At 41.9% G+C, this 21,931-nt stretch overlaps 1 protein-coding gene across 1 annotated transcript in view; it reads left to right on the forward strand.

Annotated features, from left to right (window-relative positions):
- kcnq1.2 (potassium voltage-gated channel, KQT-like subfamily, member 1.2) overlaps positions 1–21,931 on the forward strand; it is a 1,103,902-nt gene that overhangs the window by 92,036 nt on the left and 989,935 nt on the right. Inside the window, exons 3-5 of the mRNA XM_070901706.1 lie at positions 10,899–11,025; positions 11,592–11,670; positions 20,948–21,044. Coding sequence (XP_070757807.1) covers positions 10,899–11,025; positions 11,592–11,670; positions 20,948–21,044 — 303 coding nt within the window. The remainder of the gene's footprint in view (positions 1–10,898; positions 11,026–11,591; positions 11,671–20,947; positions 21,045–21,931) is intronic.

Here is a 21,931-nt window from a genome sequence, read left to right on the forward strand (position 1 = left end):
TTTGTTGCTTTCTCTAGCCAAATTATATGCCTCTTCCTTGGCTTTAACACTATCTTTAATTTCCCTTGTTAGCCGTGGTTGAGCCACCTTCCTCGTTTTATTTTTACTCCAGACTTGAATGTACAATTGCTGAAGTTCATCCATGAATTTTAAATGTTTGCCATTGCTTATCCACTGTCAACCCTTTAAGTATCCTTTGCCAGTCTATTCTAGCCAATTCACGCCTCATATCGTCGAAGTTACCGTTCCTTAAGTTCAGGACTCTAGTTTCTGAATTAGTTGTGTCGCTCTCCATCTTAATAAAGAATTCTACCATATTATGGTCACTCTTCCTCAAGGGGTCTCGCAGAACAAGATTGCTAATTTAGAATTTTAGTAATTAAAATGTAAGAATTTGGATAATCATCAGATTAGATAAATTGGATATACACTCCAAAATAACTTTCTGCTAGCTCTTTAATAAAACAAATGATTTTATAGTACCTAAAATGATGTCCTATATATATATATATATATATTGGCCACATTTCGCCTACGAAAGCAGGCGATGTCGATGGCGGGGTCTGACTCCGCTCCCGTTTCCATCCCGGCCTCCTACACGACTTTCCCCTAATTGGACTAGTTAAGCCCACCCAGCGCGGTTCCTGGCCAATGAGAAGGAAGCGGTTCTGATGATGTCATTTGATGATGCATCATCAGCCGGTTTCCTTAGAGGGACCATGCGTAAATTTATTTTGACATTTGTGCTGTTGGAGTTCTATAGCCATTGAGCTGTTGCAAAAACTGACCAGCACTGTACAGAGGTGCAGGGCTACACCCCGGCTCCCTGGACTCCATATGCTTATGGAGTGAGTCACAACACAGAAGAAGGTCCTCCTCCCCCAATGGGCGGAAGAGACCTCCCCAGGAGACCAACGCTGCTTGGTTGCACATTGCACAGGAGGGCACAAGCAGGGATATCCTCAGGAAGACCAGGCTGCAGTGACGCAAACCTTTCAATTATCTCAGTATGTCATGAAACGTTACTGCAAAACCACACTCCACCTCATCCTGCTGTACCACTCATCACATCCCCATCACTCTGCCTTCCCTACCCTACTCCTGTACATCTTTACTCTCTCCAACTTATCTTTCACCTCCCCTCATTCCCCTCTCTCTCTATATATTATCACATCCCCATCTCACTAGCCACCCCTCACTCTCCCCCTCATCCTAGTGCAAGCATACCAACTAACAACACACTTGGTTATTTTTGCCAATGTTCATGTGAAGTTTCTGTTAATGTGTTGTCAAACATTGAAATCTTTATTTTCAACACTTTGCCTTCTTTTACAGATTTGTGTGCACCTTTGGAAGTGGCTTAGTGAGGTGTAGTGAATGGTGAGACATAACAGTGACCCGCAATGACGATGAGTGTGAACGGAATGGCTTGGGCATTGTAGGCATGCTTTATGATGCTGGTGTGGGGGTGTGCCAACTTGGTGCACCATGTGACAGCCAGTGTGTACAGTATCAAGTGAACTAAATCTGGCCATGGTGAGGCCATCCCGGGCAGCAATGTGATCAGGTGCTGATGCCCTGTTTCCTGTGCTGCATCTGTGGAGAAGTTGGTGCTGCTGGTGTGCCCAGTGCTGCTGGTGTTGGGTCTGATTGTGGTGGGATTCTGAGGACCAAGATATGAGAGTTTCAAGGACACCAATGCTAATGTAATAGATGGCAGGTGAACTTGAGATGACAGAAGCGATCTGTCAATGGTGTGAGAGGTTGTTCCAATGAGGTGACACTGAATAGAGAGATTGCTCCAAAGAATTGCAACCTGCACAAAGCTCCATGTGCCTTCCAAATGCAGTAAGCAAGAGCTTTTGATCGTGGCTAGGGAACAGCTGTGAGATGAGAGCTTTTACAGCACATTTGCAGCTGGCGGGTAAAGAAATGAAATCATGTTGACACAACTCCCGACGTCCCTACCTAACGTGATCCATGAGCAGTGGGAATCTTGTGGAAAAACTAGTAAACTGGTAAGTTCAGCTGTCTTTAATAGTCTCTTAACAAGATCTTATCACCTAAATTGCTTCCCCCGCTAATGCATGTCGGGTCTGTTCAGCGTTGATAGACTCGACATCTGGGAAAGTAGCGTGGCGGCGGCTAAACAGTGGGGTCCCGATCCACTATCAATCATTTTAAATTTTACAGCTGACCTGCCACTGATCCTGTCCTCTGAGAGCCAGCAAAATTCCGGCCAAAGAGTCCTACATTGACACTACTTGCATAAACCTGCTGCTTGTAAAAGCTGGGATACAAATCACATCTTAGAACATAGGAACTTAAAAACAGGAGTAGGCTATTCAGCTCATCAAGCCTGCTCCACCATTCAATTTTATCATGGCTGATCAGTACCTCAACCTCATTTACCTGCCATGCACCAAATCTCTTGATACCCTTAGCTAACAACAATCAATCCATCTCAGTCGTGAAAGTTCCATTTTCCCCAACAACCACAGCTTTTTGGGGGAGGGAATTCCAGACGACTACTTCAATTTTTTGTGGAGAATTGCTTCCTGAGGTCACTCCTAAATGGCCTCGCTCTAATTTTAAGATTGTCCCCTTGCTCTTGATTATTCCACTAGAGGAAATAGTTTCTCTGTATGTACCCTACCAAATCCTTTAACATTTTAACCATCTTGAGCAGATTGCCTGTTAATCTTTTATATGTTCACTAAATATACCAGTATAACACACAAATCGGGGATTCTATTGAAAGCACAAGCATTACAGGGGTGTGTCATGTCTCAATGCGACCTGTGCACCAGATTTTGCAGTTATGTTTTGCTAGCATATCATTCACTTATTAAATTAGACTGGTGATATGGGCAGACACATGGAAGATTCAATTTAATGCAGAGAAGTAATGTATTTTGAAAGGAAGAATCAGGAGAGGCAATATAAACAAAATTATACAATTTTAAAGGTGGTGCAGGAACAGAGAGAGCTTGGGTATTTATGTACACAAATCTTTGAAGGTGGCAGGACAAGCTGATAAGGCTGTTAAAAAAGCATATGGTATCCTTGGCTTTATAAATATAGGTGTTATGTATGTTAACTGGGTTTTACCTGCCACCGGAGGGCGCGACTGTCGGAGTCCTAATGGTCACTGGCAGACACGTGTAAGCCGTGTATATAATGTTGGCAGCCATGTTGAATCCTCAGAGAATAAATAAACTGGAGTAAGGTCATGCCTGAACTAGCTCACCGTACTTAGCCTCGTGGAGTTATTCGAAACTTAACAATCGGCATAGTGTATAAAAGCAAAGACGCTATGCAATAAAACACTGGTTAGTCCTCAGCTGGAATATTATGTCCAATTCTGGTGGTCACACTTTAGGAAGGATGGCAAGGCCTTGAAGAGAATGGAGCGGAGATATACTAGAATGGTGCCAGGTATGAGGGATTTCAGTTGTGTGGAAAGACTATAGATGCTGAGATTGTTTCTTTAGAGGAGAGACGGGTAAGGGGTGATTTATTTGGTGTTCAAAATTATGATGGGTTTTGTTAGAGTACATAGGGAGAAATTGTTTCCACTAGCAGGAGAATAAGTTACCAGAGGACATGGGTTTAAGCTGATTGGCAAAAGAACCAGAGTAGAGATGAGAATTTTGTGGTGAGTTGTTACTGTCTGAAATGCACTGCTTGAAAGAGTGGTCGAAGCAGATTCAATAATAACTTTCAAAAGTGAATTGTAAAAATTTGCAGGGCTGTGGTGAATGAGCAGGAGAGTGGGACTGATTGGATAGCTCTTTCAAAGAGCCAACATGGACACAATAGGCTGAATTACCTCCTGTGCGAAATAATTCTATAATTCTATTGTAGTTCCTTTGAATCTAGTCAAATAAATGTTACTGTTTCCACAAGATACCAATTGATGGATATTTTTAAAATTTTTAGACAGAACACCTTTCTCCCTGTCCCCTCCAAGAAAAATGTACATTAGACAATCACACTTAGAAAATAATGAACAATTCAGGATTGGAAATGTCATCAAATAATGCCCCAAATATAGTCAATTAGGCCTGGTCAACTTAGTTTTGAAGCCTCACTATTTGCACCTGCACAGTGTAAGGTTTCGTTCAGACCTGGCATAAGAATTGACAGTGAGACTACCACATGGCAACAAGTAGGAATAATTTATTAAGTCTAACAGTATAAAAGCTTAAAAAAAATAGAGGCAGTAATTACCAGGCCTAGACAGGCTTTATTTCCCGTTTTGGTCCCGGACAGTGGAGCACGCCAACTTGGCTTCGGTCACATCTACATCACTGCATCCTCTCTCGCTTGTAGTTCTGTATTCTCCGCTGTGACGATCCGTGTTCGGCTTGTCCTTGTTATAGAGTCCCGCGTGCATAATCTGCTCGGGCATGAGCCCTTCTAGCCAAGTGATTGGCTCTTCGAGCGCATGACCTGTCCATGATTGGTCCCTGTCGGCTTCGTCTCAGCCCCTGCCTAGCGGCGGACATAGAGTCTCTCCATGTGATTTTTTTGCTTACATAAGTTAATTACATTAATCACACATGAGTTAATCACATCAATTACACAAGCACATTTCGGCAGTTACAGACCAGTTCAAACCGAGGCAAGCATAAGCAGTTTTCGGCCTGTACATAGTTTGAGGTTAAGGATTTGCTCCGAGCCTAAACTCCAGCATTAAAATCGCACATGTTCATGATTTACCCACAGAAATTGAATACTAACATGATTTTCTTGCAGCAGTTAGAAGCTGATGGTCCATCTGAAAGCCAATTCATTTTTTTTGACGAAGTAATTCAGCAAGGTCTGAAAATCCATATTGATTTTTTTTTTTCAATTGTGTGGTAAGACAAACTGAGTTGACTTAATTCAATGAGAAAAAGATTGTTTTGGGGATCCAAATTCTTTGGATATTTTGTGAAATAATGCAATGAAAGGATCAATTATACCTGAAATTTGTTTTTTTTCTTTCATCTCGGGATGTGGGCGATGCATACAAGTTTGCATTTTGCCAATCCCTAGTTGCCCTGAGGTGGCGGTACTGGCATTTCTCCTTGAACTGCGGAAGTGATAGTGCTCACAAAATTGTGTTGGATGGAGGAGTCTCATGATTCTGACGCAATGATGATGAATGACTGGTGATATATGTCCAAGTCAGGATGATATGTGGAGGGAAATCTGGAGGTAATGGCTCCCGAACCATTGCTGCTCTTATAGGTAGAAAAGGTGCAGGTATAGGTGCAGCATCCAAAATCCAGAGTTCAGGAATCTGGACTGTTCCGGACTCGAGGACAATTCGTGGGGGGCTCATCTGGAATCCGTAAAATGTTCCAGAATCCGGACCAGCCAACCCTGCCCGACCTCGGGGCCTCGCTTCACTGCCGCTTGCCTCGCCGCCCTTAGCCTCGTCGCTCTTACCTCGGGGCCTCCTCACCGGACCGCGTGAACTCCTCCTCGGCAGGGCTAGCCAGCCTGAACACCTCCTTGGCAGGACCCCGCCTGACGACGACATCCTTGACGGGGCCTGCTGGCTTGATAACCTTCTTGGCGGGGCCTTGCCCGACGACAACGACCTCGGCGGGGCCGGCCTGCACGAACTTCTCAGCGGAGCCCGCTGGCCCGAACACCACCTCTGCGGGGTCCCGCCTGACGGCCTCCTCAGCGGGGCCCCACCCGACGCAAACACCTCCTTGGTGGGCCCCAGACAGCCCGAAAAGCTCCTCGGCAGGTACCCCCCGCCCCCCCACTTTCTGACTTTCCGAAATCTGGAAATACCCAAACCTGGGCTTGGGTGTTTCTGGATTCATGATGTCAGAAAGACGTTCCAAGGTCCGGAAAACACACAATCCAGAATGGCCTCGGTCCCGAGGGTTCCGGATTTTGGACGCTGCACTTGTACTGTTATAGTAACTTTGGCGAGTTGCTGTAGTGCATCATGTAGATTGTACATACAGTAGCCGCAGTGTGCTGGTGGTGGTGACTTGGAAACAATGTTCTCTTGGTGAAATAATTGTGTAATAAACTGATGGTCTATGACGAATTTTGAAATTCCATCTTTCCATTTTTGTGCTTTTTCTTTAGTTTGGCTATGCTCTGTTTTACTATTAGTCTTGGCAATGGCTTAATTGTTACAAAGTTTCAACCATTAACTTACTGGTTGAACTGTAAAATGAGTCGCGAGGGTTAATTTCGATACCTCATCTAGCTAGCCAGTCAGCTGGTAGGGGAAAAAGTCAAGAAAATTTGTAGACACTTTATTAATATACCTGAAAACAGATTATTTATACCTAATAGATTTTGTCTTTGATATAATAACTGAGATCATGAAAAGTAGCTAAGTGTGGCTTATAAAATGGGCATAAATGTAAAATAAAATGAACTTGATAACGGGTGCTGTGCTGATGATTTTTAAAAAAATCCTTAAGCCACAAAATAAAATTACAATCAATGGTTTATTAAGAGCAAAAAAAACAAGGACTGTGGGAAATTGTTCATTCCTGATCTTGGTTTGGAGTAAGTCATGCATTTATTGTCAGCGATGGTTTGTGTCTCAACCAATTACTTGAAATAGCCTTCATTTTTTGTTTCCTGGCTTGATGTCAAGTCCAGAGTTGGTTTGCTGCTTGTGGCCCCACTCTAGTTTTTTCTACATGCAGTAAGACTGATGTGCTGCACTCTCTTCATTCAGGGAAAGCAACAAATGTTCAAAACACTTGAGCTATTTTGTGAAGGTTTTGAGCTAGATCTATAAAGCTTTTAGATAAAGTTCATTGCAACATTAATTAGCATACTATTTATTGTGTTGTCTCTGTTTTGGCATATATCTGCCAGATTCTTCACACACAACACACATTTTCTCAGGCAGCTGAGGTTAAAGAATCCTTCAGAAAAATGCAATAATGAATCTGATTGGGTGCCAATAGCAATTATTAGAGATGAGCACATTTCTCCAAAAGTGAGTCATTGTGGGAAATAAGAATCAAAAGTTTATTTCCATCGAGAAGGATCACTGGGGTAAGATTAATACATTTTGCCACCTGCATTACTGGCCCATATACATACTGTGCCCATTGTTGTTCGTCAGAATTGGGACAGGTTAACATTAGGGGCCCGAAATTCATCGACTTACCGCCCAAAAACACAAGTTTAATCAAAAAATGGGTACATGCTGCCGACATACCGCCCGGCAGAAAATTCATCAGTGACATATCTCTGGGTGGTATGCACACCGCCTGCCCATGCAGACCGCCGTCATATCGCCCAAAAATGCAAAATTCATGACATACCACCGGTACTGCATATCCTCCTGGAGAAGGTGCTTTTAAGTGGGCGGTATGTATACAGAGCTGACAGGTTTATTTGATATTAGATAGATCTTTATAGTTCTCCACAGTTTGATGTATTTTTAAATGGATTGTAATATTTTCGAGTGTTGGGCAATAATATAAATGATCGAGATAAAGCCTTTTTTGCTCCTTTATTAATGAACTATAATAATTTTATTAGTCTCTCTTGCACCCCAGTCTATCTCGCGCACCCCTTCCACGGTCTTTCTCTCGTGCCCCCCCCCCCCCCCCACCGCGCCCCTGGTCTCTCTCTCTCGCGTCCGCGTGCCTCCGGTGTGTGTCTCGCGTCCCCGTCTCTTCCCCACCGCCCCAGGTCTCAGGCCGGCAGTCTCTGACCTCTCTGGTGCCCATCGGGGGGTGGAGCTTGACAGCAGTGTGCGCATATGCACAACTCAGGAGCCGAAGATTCCCGAGTCTGAAGGCCTCCTCCGCCGCACGCTGCCAGCTGCACTCCGCTCCAGTTACTGCCGAGCAAAGGGGGATGGAATTCCCGCCCACTCGGCCCCAGCAGTACTGGCCGGTAAAAAATGATGCCCCACCCGGGGACTGCCAAAAAACGGGCGGAACTTGTGTTACACCAATTTTGGCCCCTGTGGTCCTGTTTTTTTTTCTTTGAGCAAAATAGAAAACCACACTCGATTGCCACAAATTTATCCCTTGAATATTGAATTTCCTCTTCAATTATGTTATTAATTCCTTCTATCTCACTCTCTCTTATTTAAAACCCTTAATTTTGGCAGTGGTTACTTTAGCAATAGCAAATACAAAATTGCTGTAAGATATTCAGCAGTATCATCTGTAAAAAGGAGGAAGGCAAGAACTAACACTGTTTTACTAGTGCACCAGATGCACATTAGTGTTTGTTATGCCATGCAGGTTGCAGTCAGACATTCCAACCTGAGGAAAGTTTTGAGGGTGAAAGCTCAGCAAAGTACCAAAGATGCAAGGTTTAATCAAATATGCTGGAAAGTCATGGGAGATCTCTAGAAGATTTGAGTCTATGTTTGAAATAGCCTTTGAGTAAATTAAAGCTTGAACTAAAATTATTATTTTTTTTAATCCAGCTGAGCAGAAATGAAAGCCCCACCTTTGCAGTAGGGGTGAGCTGGAAGGTTCAGTTGCACTTGCACAGAATGATGTGGACCACAGTCAAGGCAACACTGTTAGAATGACACGTAAAGACATGGAATAGTGAGCCGTTCAATCAAGAATTGTAAATCTTTATCATGAAATTCTGAAATCGAATCATCTTGCTGCACTTGAATTATGTACATGCTGTCACTAAAAATAAATGAAGATGAACATTTAGATGCATGCAGACTTGAGAGTCACAGTCCAGCCCACCATCATAAATTTTAGTTATCAGAATTCAGTCTCCTACAATAAGAATTTCTAGTGTGTAAGGATTCTACAAAATCTATCTTTGCTCTGGCTGGTAATTCAGATGACACTGCATTAATTCCAGCTGCTCCTCTCAGCCCACAAGGAAAATTGAATGCACTTGACAAATACAGCCACTAGACTGCTCGGAAAATTTGGATGCATCAGCTCAATACTCCTCCTATGATATATTGGATACATGCAATAAATTTATTGTAAAGACACCAAGTAGAAGAAAATACCTATAACAAAAGTCTGCCTAGCACTCTTTCCAGCTGCCAACAGTACAAGCCATACAGAAGTTAAAACTTCCTCATGGGTGTTATCAGAAAAATGGCTTTGTATCAGTATAGTATGGATAGAAAAAATTGTTGTCCTATTCTGCATGGACTGTCATGTTTTTGGGCTATATATATATATTTTTTTTGAGTTCAGTGTCACCAGCCACTCCTGTAAGCATGTCTCATGTACCCTACAATCTGGAATGTACTTCTTCCTGCCCAATATCTAGATAAGTGATTGAGACCCAGGGATTAGAACATAAATGTCTTATTCTGTACACCAACTACTAGATTATATCTAGTAGAATTCAGTTAGCCTAGATCTACAGAGATCTGGCTTAAGTGCTAGTAATTTTTATGAATGCAAGTGTGAAATCAAAATTTATAGATTTTATAGATGGTGCCATTAACTTTAAACATTCCTGGAGCACCGGAACAGAATGGCGGAGGTGGCTGCGGATGTGAGTGAGCTGTCGCTGTGGGAGCGCGACCCAGAGCCCAGCACCCCGCTCACTGACGCCCAGTGGCATAGCGTGACTGAGTTCCAGGCTGCCACCGACAACATGCCTTCACCAGCTGAGCAAGAACAATTCGTTTTTGCAATAACAAGGATACTTGTGATCATACCTCATCCTGAGAGTCCGAAAGCCGTGGATTTTGCAGAACAGCAGTTCTAGCCAAAAGCTGAGGATCATTTAACTCTTGCAATGTCTAATCCTAGAATCTATTAAGGACGTGGTAACAGGGCACTTAGAAAATAATATGCTTAGATAATAATATGCACAGAAAATAATGTGAAGAGGGCGACTGGATTGGATGTCACCAAGGTCCAGGTCACTGATTGGAGCATGGGCAGGTACAGCAGGAGTGGTGAGATCGGGGTGCAGGAGTGGTGAGAGATTGCAGAGCAGTGATCGGGGCCCAGAAGAGGCGAGGGCCATGGGGCAGCATGGGCCAGCCCACGCTGCGATATATATGCGCACTAGGTCCGTGCAACAGAGCCGGTCGTCAGTCGTCTTGGTTAATCCTTGCCACTGGACCAAGACTTAACTCTGTCAAGCCCGTGTGGTGGCTAGTGTGCAACGGCCACCACGTGTTTAAAAAATCCATGCACAGGCATCTTCCACCCTTCAACATGCAGTTCAGGACCTGGAATATTAGGTCCTTCATTGAAACACTTGTGAACTCATCCCTTTTTGGCGTGGAAGCAAGTCATTCTCCATACGAGGGACCGCCTATGAAGACGAAACATATTAATGAGTACTGAAGATGAGCTTATCCCTTTATACCCATATCTTATGGAAGGGAAGACAGTATGATGAGAGAAGAGAATGAAATGAGTTGCAAAGCAAAAAGAATGGAGCAGTTAAAGATTATGATAATTAAGTGAAAGTGCTGAACAAATTGAAAGTGATTGAACCAAAAAAGAAAAAATATCAAGGGTAATTAACACACACAAGATATGGAAAGTAAAGAGAGATGAAAATGAAAAGCAAACAGAAGATTAAAGGATCAGCGGGATGAAAAATGAATATGTAATTTTAAAACGGTTTAGAAATGTCTTCCGTGGTATGTGCTTTAAAGGGAATGAATCACCCAAAACGGTAAACCATTGCACACATTAGAATGTGGAACTTGCATAAAGGTTATCGAGAATGAAACCTGGAAATTGCTCTTGGCAATGATAGTGGAGTAACTTATTCTCATGACACTCCTCTGTTGGCAATTTGAACTCTTAAATGGTTAATGTCTTTGTTAAAATGTCCTGAGAATGTTTTAAGCATTTTTCCATTACTACTGTAAGCAGTAATTTCTAAATGTCCGTGTACAAAAATGAATCCGCTCAACAGTTCTTTCTTTCTCTACTTAGGAAATTGTATTAGTGGTTTTTTTCGGTGCAGAATATATGGTACGGCTGTGGTCTGCAGGCTGCAGAAGTAAATATGTTGGTGTTCAAGGAAGACTTCGGTTTGCCAGAAAACCTATTTCAATCATAGGTGAGGATTTCATGGAATATCTTAACTTTAACCAACTATGTTTTCTTGAGCTAATTGTCAAGCAGAACAACTTGAGGTTCTGGATAAGTATCTGACTTTGTGACGATTGCCAAAATATTTTTAAAGAACTGCAACACAGTATAGATTTACTATTACTTTATAAAAAATTGGTTTAGTTGAATGACATATGGAGTAAAGTTTTGAATACACCAAGTGCTCTTACAGTAACATCATCTTGGTGAACAGAGGAAGAGAGCAAATCAGGCCACTCTCGAGTCACAGAAGCACATGGGAGCAGGCCTCTTCATTGCTCTTTCAACTGATGTGGGAGAAAAATATAACTTTGAAATTTTAAGCATTTTTTACCTATAAGTTGTAATTTTCATTGAGATTGAAATAAAATAGAAACTGAAGTTTACCATGGTCTTGAATTTGCTGTTTGAAAATTGTTTCAAGTGTAGTTTTTGAATGTTTGCTACCAATGTAATGAATTTTTGGGACATTATCTTGAAAAGATTAAAATAATGTATTTGGAACTAATTGGCATGTCTGATTTTGACTTGCAGATCTGATTGTCGTGATTGCATCCATTATAGTACTCAGTGTTGGATCAAATGGCCAGGTGTTTGCCACATCTGCCATCAGGTATTTATTTCTCTACAGTTTGAAAAGTTAATATGAACTGAGGCAACAGACACACCATTTCTGATCATTGGATCAATTAGATTGTGGGATTCAAGTAGCTGCAGAGCAGAATTCTGATTGGCTGAGAGTTGTTGTAAAACTTGCAATAGATTATGGTGAGATCCATATCAATGTTGGTCATTGTAAAATCCTTGCTATACTTACATATAATTCTGCATTTATAGCCTATTTTTGAATATGAAATATCATTAAATGTTTTTTTAAGAACATTATTTCGCTAGAATCCAATGGTGAATAATTTGGAGATGTGCATTTTTTTAAATTACAGCATCAGCTAATCACATTCCTGTTGAATGTATGTCTCGAAATTCTTCGGTGCATAATTAGAATAGGGATAGTCTGAGGCAGTGTTGGTGGTTAATATGAACGGAATTCTTTCTATTCCTTAACAACTTCCCCTCATTTCGTTCCAATTCTCTTCTTGAAATTTTGTGAATTCAGCCATTTTTTGATCATTTGTAATTTTCTGCAAGTAGGTCAGAATTGTTGACCAATTAAAACGTCCAAACTTAGTTTGCCCTCTTTTTGTATGTGTGTTTTGTGTGCAGCACTAGTTACTATAGGGTAACTTAGAATTACAGAAGAGTTTCACATCCAAAAAATACCAGCATATATTTTTTCTTTACGCTGTTTCTCCTGTATCATTCTACTGCAGAGTTCCAGCTTACTGTTTTTGCCATGCCAATGTACATAATATCATCCACTAGCAGCACTGGGGAGAGATTTGAAAAATTTGCATTTATATAGCATTGTTCACGACCACCGGACGTCTCAAAGTGCTTTACAGCCAATGAAGTACTTTTGGAGTGTAGTCACTAAGAACCAATATACAGGTGTATATATACATTTTTTTTGCAATGCATTGCACAATCAACTAGCATTATTTAAAAAAAAATAAAACATTTTTAAACCCATTTCCACTTAAATGAGTTGTTGGGGAAAAAAGTTTTAAGCACTAATTTAAAAGTTTATCTTTCATTAATAACCAATCTGCTGTTGCTGAAAGAAAGAATATTTAAAACTTTTTTTTAAATCCTTTAATGGAAAAAAGAATTGGAAGGCAACAGAAAATTGAATGGCATTAAAAGATTTTAAAAAAAATCTAAGGATTCATTTTTTGTTGAACTTATAAACTTATTTTCCTCTAGTAATGGCAGATTTACTGATGTAAAATTCTGATGCGGTGCGATTAACACTGGATAGGAAGGGAGGCAGGGTATGGAAGGGCGAGTATTGAATACCCCTTAGTAACTATTTCAACTTTTAATAAATGGTGGTTGTTGTATGCAATTGTAGACTACTTTTAAACTGGATGATAGCCTTTACAAAATCTAAGATGAATGCACAGTTCCCGGCCTCAAAATATTTCTTTGTTGATGACACGCAGCTCTACCTCAATACCACTTCTCTCGACCCCCCACGGTCTCTAAATTGTCAGACTGCTTGTCTGACATCCAGTTATGGATGAGCAGAAATTTTCTCCAATTGAATATTGGGAAGACCAAAGCCAATGTTTTCGGTCCCTGCCACAAACTCCATTTCCTAGCCACTGACTCCATCCCTGTTCCCAATTTCTGTCTGAGGCTGAACCAGGCTGTTCTCAACCTTAGTTTCACATTTGAACCTAAAATGAGCTTTCGACCACATATCCGCAGCATAGCTAAGACCGCCTATTTCCACCTCCGTAACATCCCCCGTCTCTGCCCTGCTGTGATATCTTCTGTACGATCTCACAAACGCACAGGCTTTAAGATGGCTGATAACTTCAGGAACTTGTCTGGTGACCTGTTCCCTCTTTATTGTTGTAAACAGCAATGGCTGCATTACCACAGTAGTTCACTGGGTGGAGCTATATATATTACACTTCTCCCTTCTTAATGAAGAAGTAATTATAACAGACAATCATCATACAAAACTTGCATTGGTTATACATAACAAAGGATATGGACTTATTTTGCTATATTTACAAATCAAGCTTAAACACTGGTTTTCTGTTTCAAAGAGGATACCTTCGCTCAAACAGAACTTCCCAAACATGGTGTTGAATTTAGACTCATTCTTGGCTGATCCTGAAAAACGTTTTCCTCCAAGAGATGCCCTTGATTTACATTTGAACTCTACAACTTCAGACTGTTTGTCTGCCTGACTTGGACTCGGACTTAAATTTTGACTTTCTTTTGGACTTGTTTCTAGTACATTTGATGTACGATATGCTACTGGTACTGTACTTGTAATAAGACTCATCATCATGGGCAGTCCCTTGAGTCAAGGATGACTTGCTTCCACACCAAAAAGTTCACACGTATTTCAATGAAGGACCTAATATTTCAGATCCAGAACTACTTCTTGAAGGGTGGAAGATGCCTGTGCGTGGATTTTTTTAACGTGTGGTGGCTATTGCGCACTAGCCACCACACTGGCTTGACAGAGCTAGGTCTTGGTCCAGTGCAAAGGTTATCCAAGACGACTGGAGACCAGCTCTGCTGCACGGACTTAGTATGCACACATCGCAGTGTGGCCTGGCCCATGCTGCTCCTGGGACCTCGCCTCTTCTGGGCCCCGAACGCACGCCTCTCCTGGGCCCCGATCACGCCGCTCTAAAATCTCGCGCCGCTCCTTCGCCCCGACCTCGCCGCTCCTGCTGTACCTGCCCACGCTCCAATCAGCAGCCTGGATCTTGGTGATGTCCAGTCGCCCTCCTCACTGCCGTTGCTCTCCTGCTCCAGCACGTGCTGTACCCTGGAATGGTATGCCTCCACACTGCTCCTTCCGCTCCCCGGCCTGCTCCGATGGTGCTCGCAGGCCGGGGGCAGTGCAGACTGCTGGGCCAGGCCGCCATGCTGCTTTTTCCACTCTCCGGCTTGCTCCGATGGTGCTCGCAGGCCGGGGACTGCGCAGGCTGCTGGGCCAGGCTGCCATGCTGCTCCTTCTGTTCCCCGGCCTGATGAGTCAGAAATAATTGAATCGTTTCCAAGAATCAATTCTTTCCACATCTGTAGGTAAAATATGATTAATGTGCACAAACCTAACCTGTCCCTGATCAAACATCTTGACCAAATAAGTGCGAAGACCACATCTTCACCACTCTTCCTGGTAACCACTTTAACCATTCATGGTGATGGTTCTTCACTCTCACCTTTTTGATTTGATTTAATTTGTCACTTCTCTCTCTTTACCTTTATCATGTTTCTCTTTCTGTCTTAATTGTTTCTCTTCTTCGGACTGTGCCAAGTTTGCTTTTAAAAATGAGAATCTGGTTCGTGGCTGTCGTTTGAGAAACAACTCTGCTGGTGTTCTGCCAGTGGTTGTATGAGGAGTATTACAATACGTAATTAGAAAATTTGGCAATTTGTGGTCCAATGACAACTGTCGTTTCTTTGGATTTGGATCCAATATCTGTTTGAGGGCACATTTTACAATTTGTACTGTGCTCTGCTGCACCATTTGAAGCAGGGTGGTATAGTGGAACTTTGTTATGTTTCGCACCATTTTTGCTCATGAACTATGCAAATTCTTCTGAACAAAATTGTGGTCCATTATCAGAAACAATTTCTTTTGGGAAGCCAAGTGAAGAAAATAATTTTCACAAAATGTCTAATGTTTTACTTCTTGTTTCCCGCATTGGAAACACTTCGACCAACTTCAAATGGCTAGCAATCACAATGAACAATTGCTGTCCTTCTAGCTCAGCAAAATCGATATTTAGCCCTTGCAACACCCTGGGAGGCCATTTCTATGGCTGTAATGGTAATGATGTTGTTTCTTGCTTACCGATTGACATGTAATACACTGACTAACGATGTACTCTATCTTTTGACAAGGTCCCGCACAAGAGATTGGTGTACAGAATCAAAGCGCATGGTATTGGGGGTAATGTACTGACGTGGATAGAGAACTGGTTGGCAGACAGGAAGCAGAGAGTCGGGATAAACGGGCCCTTTTCAGAATGGCAGGCAGTGACTAGTGGAGTGCAGCAGGGCTCAGTTCTGGACCCCAGCTCTTTACAATATACATTAACGATTTAGATGAAGGAATTGAGTGTAATATCTCCAAGTTTGTGGATGACACTAAACTGGGTGACGGTGTGAGCTGTGAGGGGGACGCGAAGAGGCTGCAGGGTGACTTGGACAGGTTAGGTGAGTGGGCAAATGCATGACAGATGCAGTATAATGTGGGTAAATGTGAGGTTACCCATTTTGGGGGCAGAAACACGAAGGCAGAATATTATCTGAATGGTGGCAATTAGGAAAAGGGGAGGTGCAACGAGACCTGGGTGTCATGTTTCATCAGTCATTGAAGGTTGGCATGCAGGTACAGCAGGCGGTGAAGAAGGCAAATCGTATGTTGGCCTTCATAGCTAGTGGATTTGAGTATAGGAGTAGGGAGATCTTACTGCAGTTGTACAGGGCCTTAGTGAGGCCTCACCTGGAATATTGTGTGCAGTTTTGGTCTCTTAATCTGAGGAAGGACGTTCTTGTTATTGAGGGAGTGCAGCGAAGGTTCACCAGACTAATTCCCGGGATGGCTGGACTGACACATGAGGAGAGACTGGATCAACTGGGCCTGTATTCACTGGAGTTTAGAAGGATGAGAAGGGATCTCATAGAAACGTATAAGATTCTGACGGGACTGGACAGGTTAGATGTGGGAAGAATGTTCCCAATGTTGGAAGTCCAGAACCAGGGGACAGTCTTAGGATAAGGGGTAGGCCATTTAGGACTGAGATGAGGAGAAACTTCTTCACTCAGAGTTGTTAACCTGTGGAATTCCCTGCTGCAGAGAGTTGTTGATGCCAGTTCATTGGATATATTCAAGAGGGAGTTAGATATGGCCCTTACGGCTAAGGGGATCAAGGGGTATGGAGAGAAAGCAGGAAAGCGGTACTGAGGGAATGATCAGCCATGATCTTATTGAATGGCAGTGCAGGCTCGAAGGGCCGAATGGCCTACTCCTGCACCTATTTTCTATGTTTTGATGTTTATTGAGACCTGGCCACCATAAGTAACTGTGTGCAAAACTCTTGTTCAAGCACATTCCCAGGTGCTGGTCATGAAGATCTCCGAATAATTTGGACCTGAATTTATTTGGTATAACCACTCTTGCACCCCACATGATACAATATTTATTGACTGATAATTCATTCCTACGAATGAAGACTGGATCAATATCTTTCTCTCATACCTGGTTTGGCCAGCCATTTGCGATGTGATCATACACCTTTGACATAACTGGGTCAAGTTTGGTTGCTCTACCAATCTCTTCAGCAGTGACTGGCAGTTCAATGTATAAAAATAGAACACTTCTTCCCTATTGGGTGTAACGTGTGGTGGGGAAGGCAATCTAGACATCGCATCAGCATTACTGTGATCAGCTGATTGTCTGTATTCAATATCATATGTATATGCCCAAAATCAAAGCCCATATCTGCATTTGCGCTGCAGCTAATGTTGGAACTGGGGACTTTGGATGGACGATTGCTGTTAGGGGCTTATAGTCCATAACGATGGTAAACTTACACCATACAAGTATTTGTGGAACTTCTTGACCCCAAAATTTAATGCCAAAGCTTCCCTTTCGATTTGCACATAATTACGCTTACTGGCACTGAGTGCATGAAGCAAAAGCAATTGGTCCCTCCTCCCCACTATGTAATATGAGAGATCACTGCCCCAACTCCATACAGAGGCGTCACATGCTAGCTTGATCTCCTTAGAGACGTCATAATGAACTAACATGGTGCTCTCGACCAATTGGCTTTTACACTCCTTGAATGCTGCGCCGCAATCTTCTGACCACTTCCAATGGACCTGTTTTTTTTCAACAGTTCATTCAGTGGATGTAACAACTATAGCCAAATTTGGTGGGAACTTCCCATGATAGTTCAAAAGTAACAAAAATGATTGAAGTTCGATGACATCCTTGGGAGTGGGTGCATTTCCGATTACATCCAGCTTTCCCTTGGTTGGATGTAATGCATCTTTGTCTACTCTGTACCCTAAGTACTCCACTGAGTTTTGAATTAACTCACACTTGCAAGCAGTCACTCGTACTCTCTGCTTCTCTAGCCGTCTGAACACTTCATTCAATATGTTATTCTGGATTTGCCTGTTTGGTGCTGAAATTAGTATGTCTTCTAAATAACATACTACTCCTTCACTACCTTGCAAGATCTGGTTCATCACCCCTTGGAATATGGCGGGGGGCGGAAGACACTCCAAATGGTAGCCTATTAAATTGATATAGGTCTAGATGAGTATTTATAGTCAAGCATGACTTGGACTCCTCATCTAGCTCCAGTTGTAAGTAGGCATTTGTAAGACCCAACTTTGAGAAGATCTGACCACCTGTCAGCGTTGTAAACAAATCTTCTATATTTGGCAATGTCTTGGGGAGATTACCCTCTAGAACCTGGTTTACGGTTACTTTATAATCACCACACAACCTTTCCATTGGACTTTGGTACAACAACAATGGGTGTAGCCCAATTATGTCGATCTATCTTCGGGATAATGTTCTCAGTCTCTAGTCTTTTGAGTTCTTGCTCAACTTTCTCAAGTGCATATGGTACAGGACACTGTTTGCAGTAAACTGGTCTAGCGTCCTTCTGTACCCTGACACTCGCCTTGAAGCCTTGGATCGGACTACCTGTTTCACAGAACACCTTTGGATATTTCTTGATGACATCATCCTTCGATGTAAATCTCGTTTCAACACACAAAATCTCACTCCAATCCAGCTTCAGTGATCCCAACCAATTCCTTCCTAGTAAGGCAGGCTTGTCTCCTGCCACTACTAAGAGAGGCAAGCTCTGAAATTGATGCTTGTATTTCACCGGTACGGTGATTCAACCTACCACAGGAATGTTCTCTCCCGAGTAGCCTCACAATGGGAAATTTCTCCACGGGAAATCACGCAATTTGTCGAGATATAGCAATTCTGGTACTATGCTCATGGATGCACCAGTGTCGATTTCCATGGGTATCTTGGTTCCTGTAACATCTACGTGGATGATATTTTTCAATTCGCTGTTCGATATCCTCGTGCTCTGATGATGTATATCTCTTCATCCTGTTGGTTTTCTTGTGCACTATGTAATCTCTTGGGATTTTTACTTACAGCCTTGAAAGTTGGTTTACTCTTCAATCGGCATGCCTTCGCAAGATGCCAAGTTTTCCTGCAGAAGAAACACTCTGCCTTCACATATGGACAACTTTGAGCAATGTGTTGTCCCAGGCACCAATAGCATGACTTCAATGTATTGTTAGCTTGGCCAGTTTCTGAGGCCTTTGGGCACAACTGCCTTTTACTTTTAACCTGCAGGCGATTCACCTCTGTGTTGTCTGACGACTCGAAAGGGAACAAAATTCTCGGGAATATTGGTTGGCCATATGCATTGACATTGCTGTCTGACAAGCTAAATCAAAAGTCAAGTTAAGAGTTGTCAACAACTTTCTTCTAATTGCTTCATTTTCCATCCCACAAACAAATCTGTCATGCAATGTTCGATCCTGAAAGTTTCTTTTAATGCTACAATGTGTACTCATTGATACTTTCAGGTAATTGATTTTGTATTCCGAAACGATAACTTTCAGCAATCTCCAGGGGCTCAGGATTGTAGTGCTGTTCTAACTTCCTTAGAATCTCTCTTATCTTTTGGCTTGATGGGAGCAAGCAAATTTTTCAGGTTTTCATACACCTCGGGGCCTGCTTCAGTCAAGAAAGTAGCCTGTTTTCTTTCCAACACCGCCCGGTTACGGTTTTCATCATTGGGGACTTCGATTATACTAGTGAAAAACATTTCTAACCACTCCACCTACGCTCCAAAACTTTCACGGTCATGATGGCATTCCCCCAAGCGCCCTATTATTCCCATAAGTGCAGCCATCTAGACTCTAGCAGTTCAGACAGTGTGCTTGTAATTTACCTTGAATTTTTAGTTGTTATTCAAAACAAAGAAGCCCTCAGAGTCTCTCCTGTTGGTTGGCTGAATCATCCACCAACAAAAATTTCAGCCAGAAATCCTATCCTTCATCACCAATGTGATATCTTCTGTATGATCTCACAAACACACAGGCTTTAAGATGCATCTCTGATTATAATTGCTCAACCATTGGTGGCCGTGCCTTCTGCTGCCTTCGCCCGAAGCTCTAGAACTCGGTGCCTAAACCTCTCCGCCTCTATACCCCTATACCCCTCTCTCCTCCTTCAAGATGCTCCGTAAAACCTACCTCTTTGACTAAGCTTTTGGTCACTAGCGCTAATTTCTATTTATGCGGCTCTGTATCAAAATTCTTTTATCTAATCATACTCCTGTGAAGCGCCTTGGGACGTTTTAGTATGTTGAAATACAAGTAGTTATTCGTGCTTGTCAGAACTTATGGGTACAAAAACAAAATAAGCAGTAATCATACAAGCCCATAATCTAATGCTAGCAATGACGTCAAAGATTTTTACTTACCGAAGTTTTAAAGCACTGATGACCATTTTAGCATTTGGTTTCATGTCGTGCCAAAATGGAACCAGGTGCATTGAGGATAGAAACATAATTGCAAATTTGAGATGGGGAAGGAATTAAAATGCAAATGTTGGAAAACTTGAGTGGACAAAAATTAAATGTCTTTTTTTACTTGACAGGGTATTTAGGATATAGAATAATACGACATGATACAATGGCATGAAAAAACATGTCTAACAAGGAATTTAGTTAGAAATTATTTCCTGAAGACAATAATTTTATACAACATTTGTTACCTTGTGTTTTTAATGCACTTTCAAGTCGACTAGGTTAAAAAATATTTAAGTAAATTTTTGCTTTAGGAGCATGGAGGGAGAGAACTAGCATGCAAATATGATAGGAAAAGGCAAATATCAGAATTTGAGTTTGTAAAGCATTAAGGAATTGAATTAGAGGCTAGTGTGAATTGCTTTGTATGTTACTGAGCTGTACTATAGTCAAGATTGTATTTGGAATGTTGTACCATTTTGTATCTCTTTTTCATATTATAAATGTTTGACGAGGCTAAGACTGATACTAACTGGAATATCCCACCTACATTAATGAAACAGTAAAATGTTAGAAAGTAACAAAAACTAAATTGGATGGACTTTGCAAAGGACATATTTTTTAAAAAATCATGAATTTAATTGTACTATTTACTAAAATACAACATTTTTAAATGTTTAGTTTTTAATGTAATTGTTCCTATTTTGTCTTTAGGGGTATTCGTTTCCTTCAGATCTTACGGATGCTGCATGTGGATCGGCAAGGTGGCACTTGGAGACTTTTAGGATCTGTTGTTTTCATTCATCGTCAGGTATGTTACTCTTCTGAGCAAGCGAGAGGGGCACCATCTTTAAATATTCAGATATTCTAACCGTGGGCCTGAGTAGTTAAGCGGTTGTGATTTTCCTGCCAGGGCCATATAGTGGGAAGAGGAGTTGGGTGCCAGAAGAAGCCCAAAAAGTTATTTTTATTTTTATTTTTATTAGCTTTTCTTGTGGGGCCAGGAGGAGCAGGAGTGCTCCATCTGGCCTCGTAAGAAAAGTTTAGGCCTTTCCTGACCTGGGCTCCTGCCCCCATGAGGCCATCCTGAAATCCCCTCCATGCAACTTATCTGAGTGCCGAAGACCATTCCTTCATTCCTCAATGGCATCTTTCTGCTGCCAACATTGCACTACTACCCATCAGATGCTGCTCCCCACCAATTTTGAGCAGGAAACTGATCAGGGGCATTCAAATGAAGTCAGTAAATTAAAATCTCCCAGCCTCATGCTGCTGAGGTCAGGATAGTTTGCCGCTTGCCTTGGCCACTGCCCACCTGATCCCGCCCTGAGTTAAAAGTACAGATTTAGTTGCTGTCATTTTGTAGATCCGAAGGGTTTTCTTGCTCCTGTGTTAAAATACTTTGGCCATCTGATCACTCAATTTTCATTGAAAGGGAAACGTAAGTTCTAACGTAGACCAATTGCTTTTGAGTAAAGGAGATGTTTTGCCCATTATAAGAATCTTCATGTTAAGCTGCAAATACAGAATTGAATAAACACCAATTTTCACATAGTTTAGATAAATTCATAAAATAAAGAACTTTTTCCAGAGATACCATATACAGAAGCACAATGTCTTTGAGTACTTTTATTTGACATAATCCAACTTTATTGTACAATTTAGGTGTTTAGAACTCAGTGCCTTTCTAATCATCAA

The sequence above is a fragment of the Pristiophorus japonicus genome, chromosome 15 (genome assembly GCF_044704955.1).
Source record: "Pristiophorus japonicus isolate sPriJap1 chromosome 15, sPriJap1.hap1, whole genome shotgun sequence".
NCBI lineage: Eukaryota > Metazoa > Chordata > Chondrichthyes > Pristiophoridae > Pristiophorus > Pristiophorus japonicus.